This window comes from Camelina sativa, chromosome 13, assembly GCF_030686135.1.
Source record: "Camelina sativa cultivar CO46 ecotype springtype chromosome 13, ASM3068613v1".
In the NCBI taxonomy this organism is placed as follows: domain Eukaryota; kingdom Viridiplantae; phylum Streptophyta; class Magnoliopsida; order Brassicales; family Brassicaceae; genus Camelina; species Camelina sativa.
The window spans coordinates 3,783,172-3,801,101 of record NC_141892.1 but is presented as its reverse complement, the minus strand read 5'-3'; the positions used below and the strand labels follow the sequence as shown (position 1 = coordinate 3,801,101).

General features: G+C 38.3%; 7 protein-coding genes and 1 long non-coding RNA gene across 8 annotated transcripts; 4 read left to right on the top strand and 4 right to left on the bottom strand.

The window, feature by feature from the left end:
* Positions 1–459: 459 nt before the first annotated feature.
* On the top strand, positions 460–3,216 carry LOC104735015 (inactive TPR repeat-containing thioredoxin TTL3). The gene is made up of 4 exons (XM_010454727.3): positions 460–1,920; positions 1,994–2,362; positions 2,439–2,772; positions 2,873–3,216. The coding sequence occupies exons 1-4, from the start codon at positions 971–973 to the stop codon at positions 3,002–3,004; spliced, it is 1,785 nt and encodes a 594-aa protein (XP_010453029.1). The 5' UTR covers positions 460–970; the 3' UTR covers positions 3,005–3,216.
* A 106-nt stretch (positions 3,217–3,322) lies between these two features.
* On the bottom strand, positions 3,323–6,181 carry LOC104735014 (aspartic proteinase-like protein 1). Its single transcript, XM_010454726.3, has 9 exons — positions 5,649–6,181; positions 5,228–5,366; positions 4,833–5,086; positions 4,518–4,745; positions 4,232–4,432; positions 4,035–4,128; positions 3,878–3,941; positions 3,723–3,794; positions 3,323–3,630 (listed from the first exon to the last, which is right to left on the bottom strand). The coding sequence occupies exons 1-9, from the start codon at positions 5,936–5,938 to the stop codon at positions 3,392–3,394; spliced, it is 1,581 nt and encodes a 526-aa protein (XP_010453028.1). The 5' UTR covers positions 5,939–6,181; the 3' UTR covers positions 3,323–3,391.
* A 184-nt stretch (positions 6,182–6,365) lies between these two features.
* Positions 6,366–8,357, top strand: LOC104735013 (uncharacterized). Its single transcript, XM_010454725.3, has 10 exons — positions 6,366–6,607; positions 6,700–6,728; positions 6,816–6,865; positions 6,968–7,033; positions 7,123–7,163; positions 7,260–7,396; positions 7,488–7,578; positions 7,679–7,750; positions 7,862–7,980; positions 8,094–8,357. Exons 1-10 carry the CDS (start codon positions 6,531–6,533, stop codon positions 8,225–8,227), a joined length of 816 nt encoding a protein of 271 aa, XP_010453027.2. The 5' UTR covers positions 6,366–6,530; the 3' UTR covers positions 8,228–8,357.
* A 36-nt stretch (positions 8,358–8,393) lies between these two features.
* On the top strand, positions 8,394–11,309 carry LOC104708102 (uncharacterized). The gene is made up of 7 exons (XM_010454721.3): positions 8,394–8,898; positions 9,025–9,272; positions 9,589–9,744; positions 9,848–10,007; positions 10,103–10,248; positions 10,327–10,362; positions 10,452–11,309. The coding sequence occupies exons 1-7, from the start codon at positions 8,823–8,825 to the stop codon at positions 11,046–11,048; spliced, it is 1,419 nt and encodes a 472-aa protein (XP_010453023.1). The 5' UTR covers positions 8,394–8,822; the 3' UTR covers positions 11,049–11,309.
* Positions 11,235–12,759, bottom strand: LOC104735011 (short-chain dehydrogenase RED1). The gene is made up of 3 exons (XM_010454722.2): positions 12,159–12,759; positions 11,901–12,060; positions 11,235–11,693 (listed from the first exon to the last, which is right to left on the bottom strand). Exons 1-3 carry the CDS (start codon positions 12,505–12,507, stop codon positions 11,354–11,356), a joined length of 849 nt encoding a protein of 282 aa, XP_010453024.1. The 5' UTR covers positions 12,508–12,759; the 3' UTR covers positions 11,235–11,353.
* LOC147929179 (uncharacterized) lies at positions 12,450–13,268 on the top strand. The gene is made up of 2 exons (XR_015577941.1): positions 12,450–12,587; positions 13,029–13,268. It is a non-coding gene; the product is annotated as an uncharacterized LOC147929179 (long non-coding RNA).
* On the bottom strand, positions 13,202–14,605 carry LOC104735012 (short-chain dehydrogenase RED1-like). Its single transcript, XM_010454723.2, has 3 exons — positions 14,162–14,605; positions 13,849–14,008; positions 13,202–13,658 (listed from the first exon to the last, which is right to left on the bottom strand). The coding sequence occupies exons 1-3, from the start codon at positions 14,502–14,504 to the stop codon at positions 13,316–13,318; spliced, it is 846 nt and encodes a 281-aa protein (XP_010453025.1). The 5' UTR covers positions 14,505–14,605; the 3' UTR covers positions 13,202–13,315.
* Positions 14,606–15,367: 762 nt separating this feature from the next.
* On the bottom strand, positions 15,368–15,806 carry LOC147929178 (uncharacterized). The gene has a single exon (XM_087482699.1). It carries the CDS (start codon positions 15,733–15,735, stop codon positions 15,457–15,459), a length of 279 nt encoding a protein of 92 aa, XP_087338825.1. The 5' UTR covers positions 15,736–15,806; the 3' UTR covers positions 15,368–15,456.
* Positions 15,807–17,930: the final 2,124 nt, after the last annotated feature.

Below are 17,930 nucleotides of genomic sequence, written 5' to 3'. Positions count from 1 at the left end.
TTTGCCAATTAACCACTCGTTTTAATAATTGTTTATTGCTCTATTATGTTATTAGTTTAGGGTTTCGAGGTGATTAGTACCTAAGAATCATTTGTTTATTCACTATCAAAATTTGATACCGGATACGTATACCAGTTTTACAGATCACGAAAGGGACTAAGGGAGGGTCAGTCAGTGTAAGAACTGAGCTCTGAAATCTAATGGCTCATTAAGAAAATCCATATGTATCTCCTCAGAATTTTGATTTGACGAGCCCAACATTTATTATAGATTTTATGAGAAAGCTACATACGTCGTCGTAAATACTTTGATTTACTACTACTACATATAAATAAAAACCCAACTTGAACCTCATAAAAAAATCAACCAAAAATAGAATCGGGTCGAGAAAAACTCGGACGTTTTTTTTGTTCCGACAAGTCTTTCAATTTTCTTTCTAAATATTGACTTAACAAATCTAAGGTTCATTTTCTGTTTCTCTTATGATACCAGGTCAACAGGCAATATAGCCATAGAAACAAAAAAAGAACAAACAACTAGAAGAAAAAACAAAAAAAAACTTGAATTGACAGAAGAATAGAACAGAAGACAAACCCATACACAAGGTCTATCGAGAGAATTTGATATCGATTTGAGAAGAGAAATAAATCATTATAGTTTTTGTTCTCGTTCTTCTTTCTTTTTCTTTACGTTATTTTAACCTCTATTAGTAGATCCTTTTTACGTTTCCTGTTAACCTGACGACGTTTGATCATAATGACATTTTGTATCAAATCATTGATTCAAGAAGAGGACACGGAACAAATGAAGCTACCTCCATCCCATCTCCCCTACTAACAATGGTCTCCTCTTCTTTAAATACCAACATTAAGCTCTATTTCGTTATATTTATAGCTTTATATATTACCCTTTCTCGGGGTTGGATTGGCTGTTCCGCGGCCGGGTTCCGGTTTTATCTAGTGGCGGAAGGATGGCGGATCATCCAGGGGAGAAAAGGACGCGTTGTAGGTTTTTGGGATTTGTGTTTGGTAGACGTGGCTTGTGGTCCAAGAAATGTCCCCCGGACAATGGTAGCCATAGAAGCACAATAAGTAGCAGCAATGCCTCCACCGCCACCGCTACCACCGCTAACATTCAGTTCACCAAATCTCCATGTACAGAATATAACCCGAGGAAGCTTCAAGAAAATAAAGTTTTACCTGAGCCAGTCCAGAACCAAGTACAGAAACCTATTTCAAAACCCACATCGAATCAATACCCAAGTAACCATCAATTAGGCAGCAATGGAAATAGCCAAGCAAGTAATAATCAAGGACCAGTCCAACACCAACAACAAACGAGGAAGGTTCCTAGGGAAGCAATTGGTTTATCAGGTGAGCTAGAGAGCATGATCATCGACAATCAGAAAGCAAAAGGGAATAAAAGCTCTATGGTTAGAGCTTCTTCAAGCAATGTGATGTTGTTTGGCAATCTTGGGAACTTGAAGCAGTCCGGAGCATCGGGTGGCAGTCAAACCACTATCCAGAACAATGGATACGGTAATAATAGTGGTGGAGGAGGGTATGAGGCGAGAAAGACGAAGGAGGAGGAAAAAAGAACATCAGTTGCACCATTACCGGCTTCAAATAATCAAGATCAGTCAGGATCTTTGTGTAGAGCGATTTCGACAAGAATGGATCCCGAAACGTTAAAGATAATGGGTAATGAAGATTACAAGAACGAGAATTTCGCAGAGGCTTTAGCCTTGTATGACGCTGCGATAGCCATCGATCCCAAAAAGGCTTCGTATCGTAGCAACAAGAGCGCAGCTTTAACGGCATTGGGGAGAATCCTTGAGGCGATATTTGAGTGTAAAGAAGCAATAAGAATAGAGCCTCATTACCATAGAGCACACCATCGGTTGGGTAACTTGTACCTCAGGTAATCTCATCAAAACCTTACATTGTGACTCAAGTACTATATATCATCAGTTTTCTGAAAAGTAAACCAACAGGTTAGGAGAGGTTGAGAAGTCAATATATCATTTCAAGCATGCGGGTCCAGAAGCTGACCAAGAAGACTTATCAAAGGCCAAAATGGTTCAAACACATCTCAACAAATGTACAGAGGCCAAAAGAGTGAGAGATTGGAACACTTTGATCAAAGAAACAGAAAACACCATAGCTACAGGCGCCGATGCTGCTCCTCAAGTATATGCGTTACAAGCAGAGGCCTTTTTGAAGACATACAGACATCAAGAGGCAGACAATGTTTTGTCAAGATGCCCTGTTTTCGATGGGGAAATGAGCACAAAGTATTACGGACCGATCGGTTACGCCGGTTTCTTGGTCGTCTGGGCTCAAGTTCACATGGCTTCCGGCAGGTTTGTTCTCTTTTGAGTCCATACAAAGCTAACAGTTGTAGATGATATCTTGACCTAAACCTGGTTGTTCAAACAGATTCGGAGAAGCGGTTGAGGCGATTCAACGAGCGGGGAAGCTGGACGGTAACAATAGGGAAGTGAGTATGGTTCTCCGGCGCGCTCAGGCGGTTACAAAAGCGCGATCAAGAGGCAATGATTTCTTTAAAGCTGGACGGTTTCAAGAAGCTTGTGCGGCTTATGGCGAAGGATTAGACCACGACTCAAGAAACTCAGTCTTGCTATGTAACCGAGCGGCTTGTCTATGCAAAATGGGCCAATTTGATCGAGCCATTGAAGACTCCACGGCAGCACTCACCCTCCGTCCTGGCTACACCAAGGCTCGACTCAGAAGAGCCGATTGTAACGCCAAGGTTATTATTTGAAATTATTGGCATAACAGGTGGCAAACGCGTGAATATAGTATGAAATTGGGGTTACAGTTTAAGTTGATGTCTTTTTACGTGGTTGCAGCTTGGGAACTGGGAAGCAGCGATTGGGGATTATGAGATATTGAGAAAAGAGACACCAGAAGATGAGGAAGCGACCAGAGGATTGTCTGAGGCTCAGAACCAGCTCGTGAAACGCCGTGGCCATGACTCTTGAAACCAACCGCCTCCAGACCGAATGGGAAGTTACGGATTTAGAAAACAACCGCCGTGGTCTTCTTACTTCTCTTTTTCTTTTTTTTTTTTTATAACTTTTTTGGTAAAAACTGTGAATCTTTTTATTCCAATGATTCAATTGTATATCCTTTAAGAAGTCTATTAATCATTTTAAAACCGAACACAGACGGTAAATAAATAATTTAGAACAAACATCTATACTTTTACTAACATTATTGCGAGATGAAACTTTTGCACTATATGCATTTGCTAATTTATTCTGATTTCCTTAGAGACGATAATAGAACTGATGCAAGACTTATAAGATCAACTTCTTATATATATGCAAGGCAAAATAGTTTTGTTTTTTATAAGACAATCTTTGATCTCACATATAAGAGACAACCCCATGTAGCAGAAAAAGAGAGTTGAATAATATCATCATAGAAGAGAAGCTACATGATGATCTTGATGGTGATGATGATGATGGTGTTTTGGATGGAGTTTTACCTGCAATGGCTGGTGAAACCGCATGGCTTCTGCTTTGCTGCTCCTCTGTTGGCAATGGATATGGCGCTGAAGTGCTTCCCGGTGAAGCTTGAGGCGGCTCTATCTCATTTCCTTGGCCTGCAAAACACACCGGTGTCATTTTGATTTAGCTTTGGATCTTACAAGAGATCTTAGTACTTACTAAAGTTGTATTTAAATCAGAATCTCACATTTGGAGGCTGACCACCCTAGCTTCATGTTCTCTCTATCGAAAACCATTCGATTACCTCTCATGTAGTTCTCTGCAAAAGAAAAAGGCAAGTCTAAGACATTAGTCTGAGCATGTAAGAAAGAAAGAGAGATGATGAATAAGGCTAATACATACGTCCTATGCTTCCTATGCCTTCTTCTCCACTAGAACTGATAGGCAAGCAAAATTGGACAAGCTCCTGAAAAATGGTTCATGATTATGTAATATACATCAAAATCTAAATCTCGCCTATATTTAGCATAAGCCATAAAATGTGCATATATGGTCTAACCTGACTTTGTTGGAATACAAACAAAGGTTTGTGAATCACGAATGTGTTATTGTGCGAAAACCTGAGTTTGATCGCTGGTACTTTTGGCTCAACACTATCACCAAGGAAAATCCAAAAGAACATTAGGAGAAAAGCATATATATGAACACCAAGGAGCTTCTTTCTCTATGTCTTTGTTTTATATAGCATATGAGTACCTAGATTCATAGCAATACTCCCATGAAACATCTTCAAAGCTCTTCATCGTAGCATTTATATGTCTGTCCATCTCAACCGCAACTTTTCTGTATATTTCTTCCGGTAGATAAGTAAACGATTGTCCACTGTCAATATAAGTTCTGAAGCTCGTCTGCTTCAGACACGAGTTGCCAATACAACAAGTCTCCACACCCACAATACTGTAAACAAAATCAACACAGGTGCTAATTACTAAAAGATATCTTAAAATGGATAAAAACCAGAAGTATAGAGAACGTTTGTTACTATTTATTGTCGGCAGGAAGGAATTGTGTAGATTGTTGCATTGATGGTCCTATATCACCAAAGTAAATCCTCCCTGAATCTTCTTCATCAAAGCACAAGGAGAACGAGTTTCGCATGATTCCTGCTTTAGAAAGAAAACTTGGAACCGAGATATCTCCAAGTCCTAAACCCATCAAACCATCAGGAGCAACCCCAGTCAAGTAATCCCCACTTTGCTTTTTACCACATCTGCAATATGAAGACACACCTATCAATACTAAACTCTAAAACACACAAAAAAAACATCACCAATACAATGGTAAAAGTAAAACACACCCTAGAACAACTTGAGCCTTGACAGAGGAGGAAGCGTTCGTCAATCTATTGTTAGTATTATATGTAAGATGCAAGATGTCTTCAACAAGTAATCCCGAGGTCGAGGTGTTTCCACTAAGATAGTTAACAGTATAAGGGCATTGCTCCTTTGGGTTCTCACAATCTGGAGCAGAATCACAAAGCTTATGGCTGCACAAGAAGACTTTGCTGGTACTTGAACTTGATGGATTATACTCGTTCAGATCTTTAGTAGCCTGCAGAATAGGTGCCCCCAAACACGAGGAAGCATCTGCCAATCAATCAATTGGAAATAAGCGCTAAACCGTTCATCATTCTCACTATCTAACTCTTAACTACATATATAACCAACAAGCTTATCATTTTATATCACATACCAGGCTGCTATAGGAAGTGGCTGTTAAAGGAGCGCATTGCACACAGTTGCAAGGAATCCAAAGTAGATCACTTCCAGTATCTAAAGCCACAAGAAACGATACACTCGGCGTCCCTATGTCGATCCATGTATAGTGTAGCCTAAGTAAAACAATCACACACAAAATTCACATAAGGCATCGCATCACTACTAATCTACTGAGTACAAAACTTATGTTAGCACACCAAAAACAAGTAAGCCCAGAGGAAAAGACTGTTAGTAATTTCATATCAAGCTGATTGAGTTAGTTAAAACACAGGACAGGACTAATAAAAATTTCCCCTAAACAAAAAACAAGAAATAAGATAACTTCTTTTGATCTAAAGGTACAAAATTGAGAAACATCAAAATAAAAAAAAGGAACTTTTTGGTAAATAATGTACCATCCAAAGTCATTGCCAGAAGAAAAAGTTTTGCTTCCTTCAGATGGAACAAGGGGCTGAGACTTAGCACCGAGATTCATTCTCTGTCTTCGGAAATCACTTCTCGCGAGCAACTGATAATATTCCAAGCTCCGCTTCTCCGGACACGATCGCGGAATCTTAATCGACGCTCTAGCTTCGTCGGAGAAGCGATGGATCAGCCTCGAGGAGAAGACAGATGCTAGAGTCTGCTCCGTAGCTAGAACGAGAACACATAAGAGTAAAAAGGTTGAACCAGATCGTGACGCCATTTTTTTTTTTCGAGCTAGGGTTTTGCTGAAACAGGAACAAGACCTAGCACTGTTAACGTAGAGTGAACACCAAACAAACTAACAATTTAATAAAATTAGGGTTCTAATCGAAGTTTTAATCAATAAAAGAGAGATATTTTATCGAGAGAGAGTGTGAATGTTGGTCGGAGAGTTATGGCTGACTGTGAGAGAGTGAGAAAGAAAGAGAGAGAGAGAAAGAAGAAGAAGAAGAAGAAGCTTAACGGGAAGAAAGTGTGGTAGTAAATGTCGTAAATACCCCAAGCGATATACTTTACACGTGTGTGCTCAATCATTTGTCCGGTTTGAGTTTACGGTTCTGTCTTAATCAACAATATTTTATCATTCAAAATGACGTAATTGCCCTAAGCGGTGTGCTTAACTACACGTGTAATACTGTAATCAAGCTTTCGTTTCGGTTTGGTTCTTGCGAAAGGACGGTTTACATTGTTTTACATCGGTCCGGAGATACTGTCGTCGGCTGGCTTATTAAAAACCCTAATTTACATATAAAACCCTAAGCCGATAAAAAAAAAATCACATCTGCGTTTGTCGGAAATATCGCCGGTAACAAATGGGTTACGGGAAGCACAATCGATCTAAAGGAGGCAATTCGAGTCGTGGACAAACCAGTCGGACTGATCTTGGAAGGTAAATATCTGATCTTTGCGAATCGAGGTTTCTCTCTGTTTTCGATTCTGTCGTTGGCGAGTGTTAACGACTTCGTTTAAAAAAATTTGCAGGGAAGATGAATCACTTCCGCTTGATCAAGGTACTAAAGTTATTATTTTTGTTGTTGGTTGGTGGGTTAGCTGAACATACCAGTAACTAATGCTCTTTACTGGGGGACTTTTCGTAGAGCCTGAGGATGAAGCACCAGCAGTTCCAAAAGTTCAATTGGCAATGTGGGTATGCATAGTTTCCTTTATGTTTCTCTAATCCAAAATCTAGTAAACGATCAGATTGTTTCACTACTCATTGATGTAACTATTGCGTTTTGTGTTGTGTTAGGATTTTGGTCAATGTGATGCAAAGAGGTGCACAGGTCGTAAGCTTGCTAGATTCAACTTGTTAAAAGTAAGTATCATGAGCTTGTAAAGTTTATATTTGTTATCTTCTTTCTAAGTGTTTCAGCTGAAAATTCCTGCTGCGGTTGATGTTGTTAGGAATTACGGGTTAACACAGGCTTTGGAGGAGTTGTTTTAAGGTATCTCTCTACTTGTATCTCATTAGGGTTATTTTTTAATGTCATTAGATGACACATTCTTAATCGTCTGCAATATGTGTCTGATAATTTTGGCAGTCCAGTTGGTAGACAATGTGTTTCAAGGGAAGACTATGATCTGATTAAAAGGAAAGGATTAGCTGTAGTTGATTGTTCTTGGGCACGTCTAACTGATGTTCCGTTTGCAAAGCTGCGTTGTACTGCTCCTCGTCTCTGTAAGAAGTTAACATCAATCACCTTTGCTATATATATTGGGGATTTTAGGCCGATCTCTAGTTAATATGTATTCTGTCTTTATGATTGTAGTACCATGGTTAGTAGCAGCTAATCCAGTAAATTATGGAAGACCATGTGAGCTGTCTTGTGTTGAGGCTTTATCTGCAGCTTTAATACTATGGTGAGTCCATCAACTTCTTCTCCTGAAACCCATCTCAATTGATTTGGTCATACATTATCCGGATTTCTAATACGTCTTGCTCCATTTGTTTTCCAATCAGTGGGGAGGAGGAAACTGCAGAACTTTTGCTAGGAAAATTCAAATGGGGTCATGCCTTTTTATCACTCAACAAGTAACATAACTGAAGAAGCTCAACACCTTCACATCATTTTGCTTTTTGATCCGTGAACACAACAATTTGAGTATGTGTTTTCTTAACGAGGTCTCCCTATATATATCACAGGGATATTCTAAAGGAGTACTCAAAATGCCAGAATAGCGCTGAGATCATCTCAGTTCAAAATTCTTGGCTTACTCAGCAAACTCAGATCCCAAAGCAATCACCACCCCCGCTCAAAGAACGTAAGTCACATACTACTTTTGTTAAATCTCTCTGTCATTACCACCACAGACCATCAAAAGTTGAAGTCTCACTCACAATCTTTTGCTTCTGATTCTTTATTGTATTTGGGTAGATGTTAAGAAAGACGATGGTGAATCTGGTGATGAATCAGGGGATGATGATGAAGATGGTCTTCCTCCTCTAGAGAGGAACATGAACCATATCAAATTGGAAGACAGTGAGGAAGAAGATGACAATAGCGAGTGATAGCCATTGGAATTTGATCTATAAAAAAAAGTTTCCATCTTTGGCTTACACTTGAAAGCAATGTTGTGTTAAATACCATGTAGTTTTTTATCTTTTAGTTAATAATAAAAAAAATATCTACTCTCCAGAAGATTTAAAATTTTTGTTTTTTTTCCATTGAAAGATTAATTCTTTTTTTAGGTTAAAAGAAAATGAAAATTAATTGAAGTGGAACAAAACAGGGGAGAACAAGAAAGTGAAAAAGCCCATCTTGTAGTATCTGAACGCCGAAAAAGAAAAAAAAAACACAACTTTCCTCTCTTCTCTGCGACTTTAGCTCCCCATCCCTCTCTTTAGGGATCGCTTATCGGCGTCAAACGTCGTCGTTTTGGTCATCCCTTACAACGTATCTGCTTCCGCCTTCTAGGGTTCTTTCTCCGTTTACCCTCCGCCGCAATATTTATCCAGCTCCGCCGCATTCTTGTGTCGCCCAGCTCACCGGCTGTAAGCAAATCCAGCTGCTTCTCCCTCAAATTCGTAAACCACTTTGGGTGGGATTCAAGCTTCTCCCTTCTCCAAAATCTCTGTTTTTTAGGGTTTTGTGAGTTTTGGTGGGATGAGTAGTGTGTTCAGTGAACAGATCCTGATTGATAAGCTCGCTAAGCTCAATAGCACTCAACAGGCCATCGAAAGTATCCTCTTTTAATGACTTTATCTTTAGTTAAATTTGCATATATAAGGTTTAACCTCTGAACTTAGATCTTGTAAATTTTGCCCCTTTTTGTATGTTTTGGTTTCTTGACTCTTTTGAAATTAAGCTCTGTCGCATTGGTGTATATTTAATCGGAGCAAAGCTGAATTGATAGTAACGACATGGGAGAAACAGTTTCACAGTACAGAGATGGCTCAGAAAGTCCCTCTTATGTATTTGGCTAATGATATTCTTCAGAACAGTAAGCGTCAGGGTAATGAGTTTGTGCAAGAGTTCTGGAAAGTTCTTCCTAAGGCTGTCAAAGACATTGTTGCTCATGGAGATGCTTATGGCAAAGGCGTTGTGTCACGTTTGGTAAGCTTCAAATCCTTTCATTGGAGCTTCTTGTTATTGTCGTTTGATTCTTGCTCTCTGCAAATAGGTTAGTTACTTTATATGTCCTGCAATTGTGTTTGTAGAAACTAGAAAGAACATGTTTTGCCCAAAAAGGTTAAGATATTAGGGATGTCTGGTTAGTCCTCTGTCACATGTTTGATGTTAGGGATGATATATGCAAAGGTTCTTGAGATGTGATGCTATACAGAGCGACACTGTTCACTGTTGTGTTTTGTGAACATCAATAAAGAAGTTTAGTTGCTAATTGAGATATTTGGTTGACATGATTTGTTAGGTCACGATATGGGAAGAAAGAAGAGTGTTTGGATCCCGTTCAAAGAGTCTTAAAGATGTAATGTTTGGAGAAGATGTTCCTCTGCCACTTGAAGTGAGCAAAAAGCGTTCCCGCGGATCCAAATCTTCAAAACGGGATTCAAAATCATCCAGAACGGTAAAATACTAAAACAAAAAAACTTTACTTTTTATCCTCTATTGATTTTAGTCAAATTTCATATTAGTTCTCTTTTGGGATTTTTTTTTGCCTTTGGAACCAGAAATTATCTTCAAGTGGAGGTGTGGCTGAGAAGATAGCATCAGCATATCATTTGGTTGTTGCAGAAAACTCAAACGAAGAAGCTGAGATGAATAAATGCAAGTCTGCTGTTAAACGAATCAGGAAGATGGAGAAAGATGTTGAAGAAGCGTGCTCTACTGGTAAAAAACTAACTGTTTTACTAGTTACCAACAAGTGCCCCAGTTTTTTCTTGAAGTCTAATGTAGATCTTGTTTATCAACTTGTGCCTATCCAGCGAAAGACAACCCGAAGAGAAAATCGTTGGCAAAGGAATTGGAAGAAGAAGAATACCTTTTGAGACAATGTATGGAGAAACTTAAATCTGTTCAAGGAAGTAGAACTTCCCTTGTGAACCAGCTTAAAGATGCATTACGCGAACAGGTACCAAATGCTTTTCTGCACTTGGGAAGTTCACTATTTTGGTGATCTATCTCTAATTCTTTTGCTTACTTGTGTCAGGAATCGGAACTGGACAATCTTAAAGCTCAGATTCAGGTACGTGTTTGAAGTCCCACTGCATCTTTAACCTCGTTTGTGACATACCTGAGCTAATAAGTTAATGGAACAATTTTGGTTGTTATTAGGTAGCACAAGAACAAACAGAGGAAACCCAAAACATGCAGAAACGGCTTAATGATGAGGATTATACATCAAAACCAACAATCGCTGCCCCGAGCTCAGTCTCTGCTACCATGATAACCGAGACAAATGACAACTCTAAATCATCAAAAATGACGCCTGCATCTATTGCTGCGATGCTCACAGCATCAACCTCATCACATATGATCATGCAGTCTGTCCTATCTTCATTCGCAGCTGAAGCAACAAAGACTTCTTGTCTATCAAAATCATCAGAGAGCACAGTTCCGGTTTCAGACACTAATGCTTCGTTCCCTTACAACAACTCCCAGAACCTGACACCTACCACGCAAGGTCAGTACCATGTAATACCTAATCCAGCACCACCACAATTCCTCAAACCGCCGGTAATGAACAACCCTTACAGCTTTGGTAACATTCCATTAATGCCACCTGGACTTCCGCCGCCTCCTCCACCGCCACATTTGATGGGTAATCAACAGCCTCAAATTCCTCAGCCAAACTCAGCTCAGCAATCTCAACAAGGTCCCACTTTCCAGCCACCGGGGATAATGTATTGCGGAGCTCCACACCATTCTTAAAATTTAGAAGTGATGTTTAGTTTATAGCTTTTAGATAGTTCTGACCCTTTTTATCTGCTGAAAATGTGGTTTCAATGATACATTTGTTGGGTCGAATCAAAGTAGAACTATGGTTCCTCTGGTTGTAGAATCCTCACCTTTCCCTCTTGCAGTTATTTGTACCACACAAGTTGTTACAACATAATGTAATAATTCTCTCCTGTTATCTTTAGAACCGATGGGGACATAAGATTCAATGAACAGTTTGAACAAGGTTTTACATTCGTTTTCATGTTACATTATGTGGTAAACCCGAATTATGATTATCACTTCTTCATTAAAACCTGCTTCTGGAGGAAATCTTTGAGCCAAAGGGGCATATGGTACATGATTGCCATGAGGGTTGAGTACCTGCCTGACGAGAACCAAGCGGGTGGATTCTTCTTCAGCACTGCTGCAACGGTGTCTCTGGCAAATGTGTCTGCAGGAGTAGGCTTCATCCTCTGTGATGCAAACGCCCTTTCTCTGATAGCTTCTTCATAAGGCTTGTATAGTTTCAGCTCAGGCATTTTGTTGAAGGCTGCAACAGCTGAGCTTGCTATGTTCGTACGTATTCCTCCGGGGACAACGTTGATGACATCAATCCCAAAGGGACCAAGCTCCAACCTGATGTTAAAGCAGGAACCATATTACAAAACAATTAAAAAAAAACCAAAACCATCCGCTACTAGATATATATATATATATAATTTGAACAACAACTCCACTTCTCACAAACACAAGCATCATCCACCAAACCCAGCATGAGATTCTAGTCCTCTAGAAATGATATTCAACTCACATAGAGGAAAAAAACGGAAAAAGCAAGCAAACCTGAGGGTATCAGTGAGAGCATGAATAGCAGCTTTGGTAGCTGAATAGACCCCAGCCCATGGACCTGGTGCCATAACAGTGATACTTCCAACATTCACAATTTTTCCCTTTCTTTTAGACACCATGTGAGGTACAACAGCTTGAGTCATCCTCATGGAACCTTCATTGGATAATAAAAAAAGCTCACACTTTGTTCAATAAACATTCTCGTAAAATAATGAAATTAAATAAAAATCGAATCTTTTTCCTTTTATATACCAAAGACATTAGTGTTGAAGGTGTTCTCCATAGCGGAAATTGGAATCTCCGCCAAAGGTCCGACGCATTGAACGCCGGCGTTATTAACAAGAACGTCGATCCTTCCGAACTTATCAATAACCTCCGACAAAACCTTACTCACGTTCTGTTCCGACTGAACATCAAGCTCCTTCACGAGTAACCTCGAGTCTTGCTCCAGATCCGTCATCGAGCTCCGTGATCGACTCGTTGCCACCACTTGACATCCCTTCTTACTAAACTCACGCGCCAGCGCATGACCAATCCCTCCCTGAGAACATCCCGTTATCAGAACCACCGGCGTACTCTCGTCGCTACCACCACTCTCCATTTTCTTTTCTTTCTCTCAGATTGAGAGACAAAGCCGATGACGTGGATCGATAACCAAAGTGAAGTAGGGATGACGTGTAGGTATGTGTCTTTCCTCTTTTTATCCTCAAACTTCTTTTTATTTCGGCATTAGTAAGTAGACTTCAAATTCAATACAATGTGGTCACGTAAAAGTAGGCTTGTCCAACTTTTAAGGTTTAATGTCCCCAACTCCAACTGCTCTCACAACCAAAGTTTCTCTCAGTCACATCACATTTTCAACTGGTCACGTAAAGTGTGTAATTAAGGTTCGATGTCCAAGTGGTCCAACTGCTAACAAGTAACAAGTAATAATAACCAAACATCTTCACATCACATTTTTCAGAAGCCAGAAGAAAATAAATGGTTCAAAATGAGTTGTTATCTTCCACGTAGTTTTTTAAACAACAAACCAATTTGTGATATTATATTAGTCAATAGTCATGCACAACTCTGTTAACTTAAAGATTGATTAATGCTACACCACATGCTTATAAATTTAAGGGAATGTGATTTCAATGAAACGTTTGTCGGCGGGAAGTGGTGTTTCCAGTGGCGGACGGGTCGAATCAACGTAGAAATATATTGTTCCTCTGGTTGTAGAATCCTCACCTTTCCTTCCTACAGTTATGTGTACCACAATGATTATACAACAATAATGTAATCATTCTCCCCTGTTTAAGACTCAAACATGGGGACATAAGATTCAATAAACAGTTTGAACAATCTCTTACATTCGTTTTCATGCATGTTTACATTCTGTCTTAAACCCCAACCTGAATCTGATTATATCACTTCTTCTTCATAAAAACCTGGTTCTGGATAAAATCTTTAAGCCAAAGGGGCATATGGTACATGATTGCCATGAGGATTGAGTACCTGCCTGAAGAGAACCAAGCGGGTGGGTTCTTCTTCAGCACTGCTGCTACAATGTCTTTGGCGAATGTTTCTGCAGGAGTTGGCTTCATCCTCTGTGATATAAACGCCCTTTCTCTGATAGCTTCTTCATAAGGCTTGTATAGTTTCAGCTCAGGCATTTTGTTAAAGCTCGCTACAGCTGTGTTTGCTATGTTTGTTCGTACTCCTCCCGGGACAACGTTGATGACATCAATCCCAAAGGGCCTAAGCTCCAACCTAACGTTAAATCAAGAACCATTACAAACAATTCACAAGACAAAACCATCCACGTAACCCAACATGAGATTCTAGACTTCTAGTCCTCTAGAAATGATACTCAAGTAGCTTTTCAACAAACCTTACCATCAATTCTCCTATAGACAGAAAAAAAAAGCACAAACAGGACTGAATATGCGATAGAGGAAACCTGAAGGTATCAGTAAGAGCATGAATAGCAGCTTTGGTAGCTGTATAGACCCCAGCCCATGGGCCTGATGCCATAACAGTGACACTTCCAACATTCACAATCTTCCCCTTTTTCTTAGACACCATGTGAGGTACAACGGCTTGTATCATCCTCATTGTACCTACATTGGATAAATTCACTTCTTCAAAACATACTAGCACACTGTACCAAGCCAAAAGCAAACACACACATTGTCCAATAATATGAACTATTGAAGCTCCAATTAGTCTATAAATGAGAAAACTTGACATTAAAAATCCAATTTTCGTTTTACCATAAACATTAGTGTTGAAGGTGTTCTCCATGGCCGCAAATGGAATCTCAGCCAGAGGTCCGACGCATTGGACACCGGCATTATTAACAAGAACGTCGATCCTTCCAAACTTATCAATAACCTCCGAGACAACCTTACAAACGTTCTGTTTCGATTGAACATCAAGCTCCTTGACGAAGAACCTCGAATCTTGCTCCAGATCCATCATCGTGCTCAGTAATAGACTCGTAGCCACCACTCGACATCCCTTCTCAGTGAACTCACGGGCCAGCGCGTGACCCATTCCTCCCTGAGCACATCCCGTTATCTGAACCACCGGCCTACTCTCATCACCGCTCTCCATTTTAGAAGCCTTCTCCAAGTTCTCAGATTGATCAACAATGGAATGTTTCTATTCAATGTTTATCAACAAACTTGAGTTCAGAGTGTATAATAAGACAAAGTTTCTACATTTAAGGTATTTACTATTTATGTCACACCGCCACAAGTTTCTAAATTTGTGATATTACGACCGATCCAGAGAGAAAAGTAATATGGGGCACAAAATTATATTTATCTAGAATTTTTTTTTTTAGCAATAAAAACCGATCCAGAGAGAAAAGTAATATGGGGCACAAAATTATATTTATCTAGAATTTTTTTTTTTAGCAATAAAAAAGTAAACTGGCATGTTTTAGGGTTCGAACCCATCTCCTTCCTCTTAATATGGAACACCCTTACCAAATGAGCTAAGAAACTAATAATGTTAGCATATTACTTAACAACTTTTTATAAAGTTGTATGGGGCACGTGCCCCACCTAGTATTAACGTAGATCCGCCCCTGACGACGTTGTGGCGTTTTCTCCATAGGAGAACCTTCTTCTCTGACGAGAGTAAATGATTCTTTCTTCCACACAAGTTTCTTATCTATAATGTGGTGGTTGATCGTCTATTAAAAAATCAAGACCTATCTCTTGCTGACACTACGTGTAGTCCCTTTTGTGAGACCTATCTTTTTGCTGACGCTATGTTTAATTAGTCCCCTTCTGTGGAACCAATGTTTTTAATTCACTCTCTTTTTAACACTTTGATTGAATGGAATTGTGTTTTTAATTCTACATAATATTTGTCAAAATTACTCATCTGTGTAGATTTGATTTCATATAAGATTAGTTATCTCTTCTGAACATTGACAACCAGAAAAAAAAAAAAAAAAAAAAAAAAAAAAAAAAAAAACAGATTTGATTAAAAATTTACCAAATTTTACAGACAGATTAATGTCATATCTCTCAGTAAAAAGCAGAGAGAAACATAGTTAAGCAGAGAAGAAACCATTAGAAACAGCAAGAGCAAACTGAGATTTAGCTTCAAAGTTCCTCTTTAAACTCTTGATCATGTCCTCCTCAACTCCAAAGGACGTCATCTTCGCCGGGAAATTATTACACAGCCCAACCTCCGCAGAAATCGATGCTTTCTTTGCCATTAGCTTCATCCTCCTCTCGTACTCCTCCACCACCAATATTGCTATGTCAGCCATTTTTACAATCCCTCGATCTTTCTCTTGAGTTCTATGTGCCAAAAAAGAACACAACATAGAAAGCTATATATATTGTTGCTTTAACTTGCTGTTTCGGATAAGGATCGTTCCATCTTTTTTTTAATTATTATAAGGAAAAATCTTTGTCACATTTAATCATACTTGATTCTATTGGTTTTGGTGTTTTCTAGAGAAACTTAGATATGTCGGTTTACCATGTGCACCGATTTATGTGTATACTGCAATGTTATCTTGTATCGTTTGTATTATATACTTCATGTTTTAGCTTACCAAGAAAACGTATGTATTCTAATAAAATTAATTCAACATAATTGAGTATATGGATATAATCATTTTCCCGTCTCCAAAGAAACGAAAGTCTATTTTTATCATTTGTTTAATGATTTTTTTTTTATTAAAATAAGTTTTGTATGTCATTCCAAGTATTTTACCTCAAACTTTACGCGTAAATTCGCTATTCCAATTGGTACGAATTTTTGAGAAATGCAACTTTTTCTTACACCACTTAGAAGTCGGAAATTAGAACTTACAAGTAATATCGGTCTGCACGCTAAAGGAAAAGGTGAGATTAGATTGAAGTTGGCACACAGTTTTCCAATGCCAATGGCCGGTGAACCGACATTTTGTGAACATTCGTGTTGTGCCTTTTTTTGGTTTTTCTCATAATGTGTAGTTTACTAGTTAGTGGGATCATCTAACCAGAAAAAGAGAGAAAACAAAAAAAGACCGAGAGTCGCGGATTGCAATTTATACTTTTTCCCGATTATGACATCTTTATATAATAAAAGCCTTATCCTTTTTGGTGATATCCACGTCAAGTGTCTTCGACAAAAGGGTCGGAGAGCCTAGTTCTGCAAGACATATCGTAATTTGTATTCTTCTATATTATTGGTAAGTCAGCTATGCCTAATCGTAAATTATAGGAGAGGAAATGATCACCCTCTTCCCACCGATAATATTTTCTAACAGTTTTCTTCTGGATAATGGATCTTTGAATTCTAACTAAAAATTTACCACTAAATTTCCTAATAATTCAATATGAAAAAATTAGTATATTTTGCTGATTCAAAATGTCAAAAGAAAAAAGAAAAAAAAAGTGAGAAGAAGAGAAACACTGTGGTCAACCAAAAGGAAAGAGAAGAATCAAAAAGGAAGTAATCTTAAAATGATGATCGATAGTTACCATTTGTCTTTGTGGATATATATTGATGTGGCAAAGACATCCTCAACGTTCTTTCTTTCCATTAATTTTCTTTTGTTCTTATTAAAAATATACATCTTTCTTTTCTGTGTGTGTGAGAGTTATCGTCATGATTTACTACTTCTACTGGCTATTTTTTTTCTTTTAACGTCAAACACACTCACATTTGAGTATTTGAGCATACATAAACAGAAACAACCCCTAATGAAAACCCTCTTCCATGTTCTATCTTGTAGCGACTAGTTATTTTTCATGGATGATTGGCTTTACGCTCTCAGGCACTAGGTACTGATCAATTATAGAATCTTCTTCTAAGTCTCTTAGATAATATCTCTTGTAAATGTGGCTAAATAAAGCCGAGTCAAATATTACAAGGTTCGTGAAAATTCTCAGATTGATTTCAAAACATGAGTATAGTTTTAGCCACAGATAGAAATAAAAAATAAAGAGTGACGACAACCATTCTTAGTGGCAAACCACTTTTAATAAGATTGCTAGGCACTTGAGAATAATTCCACAAATAGACAAAAGCAAAGAGTTTGTGCGTCATGTTTTCCTTAATATATACTTCTTTATTTTTCATTGTTAATGTTCTTTGTATTCGAATAAACATGAATTCCATAATGTTCTTTGGTTAAAAACTTTAAATAATTGCAATATATACTTACGAATATGTACTGCGTTGACAGATAATGAGATAAATGCACAAAATCACATATTATAGTTAGTATTCGTTTGTGCTAATTAAAAATAAACAAGTAAAGAGGCAAGTGGGTAGGAGTTGTGGTCACACAAATATGTCTCCTATGTAACTTGAAGAGCCAATCTGTGGTTATGATCAAATATTGAAATATTTCTTTATCATCTATAGGTGTGATTCCTTTGCAAATGTTCGTTTCTCTTTTCTTTTTCCAGTATATATATAATATATTATCAAATAATACAACTTTATATTTAGGAAGACGTATATGTATGTGAATCTTTTTAGTTGGCAAACGTAAGCTACATATAATATAATTAACTATACCTA